The sequence below is a fragment of the Lynx canadensis genome, chromosome E2 (genome assembly GCF_007474595.2).
Source record: "Lynx canadensis isolate LIC74 chromosome E2, mLynCan4.pri.v2, whole genome shotgun sequence".
Taxonomy (NCBI): domain Eukaryota; kingdom Metazoa; phylum Chordata; class Mammalia; order Carnivora; family Felidae; genus Lynx; species Lynx canadensis.
The window spans coordinates 58,639,724-58,647,648 of record NC_044317.1 but is presented as its reverse complement, the minus strand read 5'-3'; the positions used below and the strand labels follow the sequence as shown (position 1 = coordinate 58,647,648).

At 51.8% G+C, this 7,925-nt stretch overlaps 1 protein-coding gene across 1 annotated transcript; it reads left to right on the top strand.

Moving 5' to 3' along the window:
- The first annotated feature begins 4,535 nt into the window (after positions 1–4,535).
- On the top strand, positions 4,536–7,539 carry ZNF784 (zinc finger protein 784). The gene is made up of 2 exons (XM_030297657.1): positions 4,536–4,626; positions 5,855–7,539. Exons 1-2 carry the CDS (start codon positions 4,549–4,551, stop codon positions 6,743–6,745), a joined length of 969 nt encoding a protein of 322 aa, XP_030153517.1. The 5' UTR covers positions 4,536–4,548; the 3' UTR covers positions 6,746–7,539.
- Positions 7,540–7,925: the final 386 nt, after the last annotated feature.

Here is a 7,925-nt window from a genome sequence, read left to right as displayed (position 1 = left end):
TGGGCCATAACTCACATACCATACAGTTTACCCATTTAATTGATGATTCGATGGTTTGGGGTATATTTACAGATAAGTGCAGCCATCAGCACAATTTTAGAGCATTTTCATCACCTCAGAATAAACTCTGTGCCCCCTAGCTATTGATCTTATATTCCCTCAACTCTACTCCAGCAATCCCCTGGCCCTAAGGAACCACACATCTAGTTTCTGTCTCTGTAAATTTTCCTGTTCCGGATAGTTTGTATGAATGGAACAATAGAATATGCGGGGTTTTGTGTCTGGTTTCTCTCACTAAGCATAATGTTTTCAAGGTTCATTAATGTTGTAGCATGTATCAGTACTTCATTCCTTTTTATGGGATAAAAATTAATATTCTATTGTGTTATATATATGTGGATATATATATATATCCATTCATGAATTGATAGACATTTGAGTTGTTTCCACTTTTGGCTATTATGAATAATGGTTCTGCAAAGCATGTACTTACAAGTTTTTATGTAGGCAAATATTTTCATTTCTTTTGGGTACATCCCTAGGAGTGGAATTGCTGGGTCATAGGGTAACCCTAACAGCCAATTCACTTAAAAAGCAAGGAGATTTTTTAAAAATTAAAAAAAAAGTGGGGGGGGGAGGGATGAGTGGCTCAGTCGGTTAAGCATCTGACTTTGGCTCGGGTCATGATCTCACAGTTCATGGGTTCGAGCCCCATGTTGAACTCTGTGCTGACAGCTCAGAGCCTAGAACCTGCTTCGGATTCTGTGTGTGTCTCTCTCTCTGCCCCCTCCCCTGCTCAGACTCTGTCTCTGTCTCTCTCAAAGATAAATAAATTGTTAAAAAAATTTTAAATTTTTAATAAGAAGCAAGGAGAAGTGATGTGCTCACAGTAGGGATAGGAAGAAGCGAGGCTAGACCCCACATCTTCTATTTCCAAGTTCAGGACTCTTTCTTCCATTCTATAGCCTTCTAGCATCAGACCATGCAATAGACTGTTGATGTAGTTCCAGGCTCTGATGGATTCAGAGGCACATAGGGGAAAAGGCAAGGAACCCACGTGTATTGAGCACCAGTTCATTCCAGGAATTACGCTAGACCCGTAGCATTCTCCACCTATGGTGTTCTCAATACAGTCCTGCCAAGTAGCAATATGCTGCCCACTTTGTAGATGACAGCTGGACCCTGAGAAGGGACATCATTTGCCCAAAGTTGCATAGCAAATGGATGCATGATATGAACCCAGGTTTGTCCAACTTGAGAGTTTATGTTCATCTCACTGAACTACTGTCTCCTCTCCAAACATTTAATTCTCTCAAGCTCTGATACATAAATTCTTCTATCTCCATTAATTTAGCTACTCATTCATTCATCTATTTGTTCATTCATTCACCAAACATTCACTGAGGCATGTATATGTCTTCTCTCTGAGGGTGCAGAGATGAAATGGACCCCACCCATGAGAAAGGACAACAGGGATGAGCTCTGTGTTAGACGCTGTATCAGTGAATTATCTCATTTAATAAAAGGAATTTCAATGAGAAACCATGTTACACCCATCAGATTGGCAAAAATTTAAGTTTGACTATCAAATAGTAGTAAAGATTTCAAGCAACATGAGCTCCCATTCATAGCTGGTGGAAGTGGAAGTCAGTAGTAATTATAGATAATACATAGTGCCTACTTTGTGTTGCAAGACACTTTACATATAATGACTCATTTGATCAGCAGAGCACCCAGCACTTAGCTGTTAAATAAGTACTACTATGTTATGTTTGCTTTACAAGCGAGAAAACAGAATGGACTGCCTTTCTCATTAGACACAGCAGGTACACACAGTGTCTAGGGCCCATGACACCTTTGGGTGCCCATGAAAAATATGTTAATGTTGAAATCAGAAATGCAATCCAGCCTGGCTTATGTTCATCTTTACACCAACCCAGTCACAAAATATCATTTTAAATATAGTTTTTGAAATGAAGGGGCCCACGGAGGCAGAAATGCCAGGGTTTGTGAAACCACACTGGAGAAAGCACTGGTTAAATGATCTAAAGAGCTCCCAGGTAGTTAGTGGTGGGGTGTTACAAAAGCAAGTGATTGATAGCAACCAAAGTGAGGAGAGTGGCCGAACGTGGTAACAGTTTTTGATCCAGAAATTCAACTCCCAGTTGCATAATATAGAGAAAGCTCTCTTTTGGGGGTCAAGGACACGTAAGCAAGAATGCACATGGTAGTACTGTTTATAATAATAAAAATTTGGAACCAGCCCAATGTCCACCAATAGGAGAACAAATAAATGTAACATGACATTGTCCTCAGTGGGATATCATACCAGCACTGATACCAGCAATAACTAGACTGCATGTATCAATGTATACAAATATAAAAAGGGGAGAAGGAAAAAAAAGAGGTTAGACTGAAAGTACAGAAATTAGAATCAATTAGAAAATTTTTATTTTTATTTTTTTTACTTAAAAAAATTTTGTTTGAGGTTTATTTATTTTGAGAGACAGAGAAATGGAGCGGGGGGAGGGACAGCGGTGGGGGGAGAGAGAGAATCCTTAGCAGTCTCTGCTCTGCCAGCACAGAGCCTGGGCGGAGCTCAATCCCACGAATGTCATGACCTGAGCCAAAATCAGGAGTCAGACGCGTACCCGACTGAGCCACCCAGGTACCCTTTGTTCCGAACACCTTTTATATAGAAATAGTTTATAATAAAATAAATGTAAAGAAAAGATCCCCTCGGGGCGCCTGGGTGGCGCAGTCGGTTAAGCATCCGACTTCAGCCAGGTCACGATCTCGTGGTCCGTGAGTTCGAGCCCCGCGTCGGGCTCTGGGCTGATGGCTCAGAGCCTGGAGCCTGTTTCCGATTCTGTGTCTCCCTCTCTCTCTGCCCCTCCCCCGTTCATGCTCTGTCTCTCTCTGTCCCAAAAATAAATAAACGTTGAAAAAAAATTAAAAAAAAAAAAGAAAAGATCCCCTCTGTGTAGGGAGACTAGGTTATGCTGTAGTAACAAGGGCAATGGCCCAGGTGCCTCACAAAATAAAACGTTTATTTTAAATGCTACATCTCCTGGGCGCCTGGGTGGCTCAGTCAATTAAGTGGCTCTTCTGCTCAGGTCATGCTCAGGTCTGCTAACGTTTGGTGGGTTCGAGCCCTACGTTGGGCTTTTTACTGACAGTGTGGAGCCTGCGTGGGGTTCTCTTTCTCCGCCCCCCTCTCTCTCTGTCCCTGCCCTGCTTGTTCTCCATCTCTCTCTCTCTCTCTCAAAATAAATAAAAATAAGCTTAAAAAAATAAAACTAGGGGCGCCTGAGTGGCTTAGTCGGCTAAGCGTCCGACTTTGGCTCAGGTCATGATCTCCTAGTTCACGAGTTCGAGCCCCGTGTGGGGCTCTGAGCTGACAGCTCGGAACGTAGAGCCTGCTTCGGATTCTGTGTCTCCCTCTCTCTGCCCCTCCCTCGCGCATGCTCCGTCTCTCTCTCAAAAATATATAAAACATTAAACATTAAAAAAAAAAAATAAAAATAACTGCTACATCCCCAAGGAAGCTCAGCGCCAGGTTCTGCTCATTGTCGACACTCTGGAACTCGGGCTAATGGAAACCATTTCAACCAGCCGATCCCTGGCCTGAAACGGCAGGATGGAAACTGGCCAAGGGCTCGATGGCTCTCCCGACCAACTGAGGTTGAAGCACATCGCTGTCCCTGACAGGCCATTGGCCAAAGAGAACCATAGGGCTACGTCTACCTTCAAAGGAAAGTGCAATCTTATCATGTACCCAGAAGGAGGAAAAACAGCAAATCCAGGAATTAATATGATGTTTAAGCATCACCTACTCTGCCCTCCCAAGGAAACTGCCTAAGGGGTGTTCAAAGGTGTTCCATATCTCTTTTTCTCTTTTCCTTTTTCCTCATCTCTTTTCCTCTTTTCCACAACACCTGCACAGTTTTATACATGACAAAATGTGCACATGGCCCAGAGAAGTGCAGTGACTTCTCCGCGGTCACACAGCCAGGCCAGGGAAGGAATCAAGACCCCAGTCCTGTCCTCGGTGCTGCCCAAACCCACCGTCGGTGGGCCCTTTCCTCCCGATATGCCTTTCCCAGGCGTCTCCACCGGTGTCGCTGTTTGCCGAACACCCTCTGTAAACCGACTTGGAAAAACCCTGACATTCGTAAACGTTGCCATGCTCTGTGACGAGGAGCCACGCGGAGGTGGCGACAAAAACATGCTGTAGGAAAACAATAGAAAACAACAAAGGTGACGTTCAGGCCAGAGTCGGCTGACTGCCAGAGCCTCCTAATGCTGGTTAGAAGGAGAAATTCCGCTTGGCCGGTCGCCACCCAGAGCCCCACCCGCGCGGGCCTCCCCGGCTGACAGGTGATTAGAAGGGACCCAGCGCTCCCTCCGGGTGGGCGGGGCTCGGCCTCCGTAGAGCTCCGCCCCCCCCCCGCCCGCTAGTGCGCCTGCGCAGCAGCTCTGACGCCGGCCCGAGCCCCGCCCCCTCCCGCCGCTACCACGGGCTTGGGGGCGGGGCCTGGGCACAAGATGGCTGCCGCGCGCCCGGAGCCCCCGAGTCCGAGCTCAGCGGCCCCGGAGCCGCGATCCCCGGAGACGCCGGACCTGGTGCGGGCGGGGAAGGGGCCTCGGCGGGGGACTCGAGGCGGGAAGAGGGCTCAGGGCAGGGGGCGGGGTCTGGGCGGGGCCTATGAGGGCTGGGCGGGGGACGTATTTAGGGCTCCGGGTCTGGGGGGGTGGGGCCTCTCGGGGTGGGCGAGGGGCGTGGCCGAACGCGGAGCCTATGAGGGTGCGGGGCGTGGCCTGTGTGGGTGTGGCCTAAGGAGGGGGTTGGGTGGAACATCTGGGCAGGAGATAGGTAAGGGGAGAGAAATCTCAGAGATTGAGTTTGTGTTGTTAAGGGGGCGGGGCCTCAGATATATTCTGGGGCTAGAGAACTTGGATGGATGATTGGGAAGGTGACCCTGAAAGACAAGGGTGGGTGGTTATGGTCGGGGCACCCGCGCTGGGGTGGAGTAGTGATTCTGCAAGGGTCCGAGTGATGTGTCTCCAATGCCTAAGGGGGGGCTTGGGGGGCAGGGGTAGAAATGACTGCTCCAGGTGACTTTGGAACTTTCCCCACTAGGGGCTGGAGAGTAACAGACACTCATTCATTCAACAAACATTTACTGAGCTCTTCCTGGGGCTCAGTGGGTAGAGAGGTGAACAAGACGGATAAGGACTGTATTCTCTTGGAGCTCCCAGCCCAGCGGGGGAGAGAGACAATAGAGGATATTTATTGTGATACACGCTATGAAGGAAATAAAGAGTGAGCTGTTAGAGTGGGGGGGAAGGGGAGCTACATGTAAATGAGAGAAGTCAGCTGCGTGCCGGCTTATATTTACACTGGGGTCAGAGACAAGCGGGAGGCGGATCACGATGGGTATTATGATGGCGGTTTGGGATGTTACGTGCAGTTGAAGCCATGGAAGAGTTTTGAGTGGGAAAATGACGACCTGATTTCCGTTTTCAAAAGGTCATTCAGGCTGCTTTGGGGAGTCAGCAGACATAAGAACAGAGGTTCTCTTCAGGAGGCTTTTTCGTTGTCAAGCCAAGAAATAATTGGCTTTTAACTGGGGTGGGGGAGAGAAATGGCTGGATCCGTGATGTATTTGGGACCGGAGGGGAAGTCTTGATAGGGATACTGCAGAATCCTAGAAGATGGAGAGCAGGATCTGGAAACTGAGGGGCCCAGCACGCTACATAGGAGATGGGCGTTTTAATAAGTGGGGGGCTTGTGGGTGAGGCCCTGAGGCAGGGTCCACAGGCTCCTGGTTTTTTCTCCCCCTCACCCCAGGTCCTGGTGCCAGATGATGGCCGGCCCGCCACACCCCCGAGTGACCTCATCGAGATCCAGGTGGTGAAGGTGACGGACACCACGCTGGTACCTGAGCCCCCGGAGCCAGGTTCCCTCCACTGTGCCTTGTGCCCAGCTGCCTTCCGGCTGGTGTCTGAGCTGCTGTTCCACGAACATGGCCACCTGGCGGGGGCTGAGGGCGGCGGGCAGGGTGGGGACCCCAGCCGGTGTCATGTGTGTGGCCACAGCTGTCCGGGCCCCGCCAGCCTCCGCGCGCACTACAGCCTGCACACGGGGGAGCGGCCCTACCGCTGCGCCCTCTGCCCCCGGGCCTTCAAGGCCCTGGCGCCTCTGCTGCGGCACCAGCACCGACACGGGGTGGAGCCGGGGACCTCTCGGAGGCCCCCGGAGGCGGCGGCGGCTCGGGAACAGAGGCCCGGGGTGCCCCAGGAGAGGTCGGAGGTGGTGATGGCGGCGGCGGCAGCGGGCGCGGCGGTGGGGAAGCCTTTCGCCTGCAGGTTCTGCGCCAAGCCGTTCCGCCGCTCGTCAGACATGCGCGACCACGAGCGGGTGCACACGGGCGAGCGGCCCTACCACTGCGGCATCTGCGGCAAGGGCTTCACCCAGTCCTCGGTGCTCAGCGGCCACGCGCGCATCCACACCGGGGAGCGCCCCTTCCGCTGCGCCCTGTGCGATCGCACTTTCAACAACTCCTCTAACTTCCGCAAACACCAGCGCACCCACTTCCACGGGCCAGGGCCAGGGGTGGGGGACTCTGGCAGCCAGCTGGCCTCCGGGGCCGAGGAGCCAGGGAGTGGCTGTGGGGCAGGAGACGGTCTGGAAGAAGGCCAAGGGGAGACGGCAAAGGTGAAGGTGGAGGTCGCCCAGTAGGCTGGGAGAGCAGGGACATGGGGGCATCAACGTGGGAAGTAGGAGGCACATTGCAAGGGAGGGGGTGGGTGGGAAAAGGAGGCAGGAGAGAGGAGATGGGGGTAGAGGTGAAAAGAGCTAACAGTGATGGCCATGAGCAGCTAGTACAGGAGAACAGGTTTCGGGACACCCACAAACCCATACAGCACCTCCATGAGACTCAGAAAGGCACAGACACAGACGTGTGGATGCCCAGGTATGTGTGAGGAACACAGGCTGGTTTTCACTGCCCAAGCTGCCTGCTCGTTCGGTTGTCCTCATGCAAGACACAGTTTGTCCCCACAGAGCCTGGGCACCATAGAGGGTGAGCCAGGGTCGAATGGAAGGGGCAGAACTGGGGTCAGTCCTTCATCTACAGAACCCTGGACTATCTTGGGGGCCTAGGGTGGACCAGGATGGAACCTTTTGCCTACCTCACTGGATTGCACTGAACCTGGGATGCCTACCCACCCTCAGGCAGAAGACACCTGCCAGGTCCTCCATGAAGAGACTCTGGGATCCCATCACCTCGAAGCCAGAGGGTCCCCAAGTCCTAGCTGAGAGCACTTGAGCCTCAAGGATGTAAGCATGACCCTAAGGATCTTGACTCTAAGAGTTGCTCCCTGCTCCCATGGTGGGCCCTCCTTAACCCACTGACTCTGAGGCAACAACATTACAACAGACAGCAAACAGCCACCTAATACCCCCATCATAGGCCTTTAGGTTCAGAGCCCATGGCCCCCAGGGCTACAGAGTAGCCTCGGTTTTCTCTGATCTCCTCCACTCCCTGTTTGAAGCAAACAGCTTACTGCCTGACCCAATGCTATCCCACGGAAGTGTTGGGGAAGGCAGCATGGTGGGCTGGCCTGTGTACGGCAGGTGTGGAATGAACTGAGTCACCGTGGCGGGGGCAAAAGGAGGACCTGGGAGCTGGAGGTGGGGAGCCTCCAGTTCTCCTATTAAAGGACTTTCTGAAGGGTCTATGTCAGCCTTGTGTTTCGGGGGTGGGAGTAGAGGGTCCACACTGTGGTCTTGCCGGGAGCAGTGAATTGCAGATCTCTCTCCAAATCTCTGTTTCCTCATCTTTACAATGGGGGTGGACAGTGTCTGGCTCTTCAGAGATGTTGTGTGCTTCACCTGTGGGAATGGGTATCAGGGGAAG

Excerpts from the sequence above, each read along its gene's own strand:
- ZNF784 (XM_030297657.1), top strand. The coding sequence starts at position 4,549 with ATGGCTGCCGCGCGCCCGGAGCCCCCGAGTCCGAGCTCAGCGGCCCCG. Across the intron at positions 4,627-5,854 it reads CCCCGGAGACGCCGGACCTG|GTCCTGGTGCCAGATGATGG; the intron begins GTGCGGGCGGGG and ends CCCTCACCCCAG.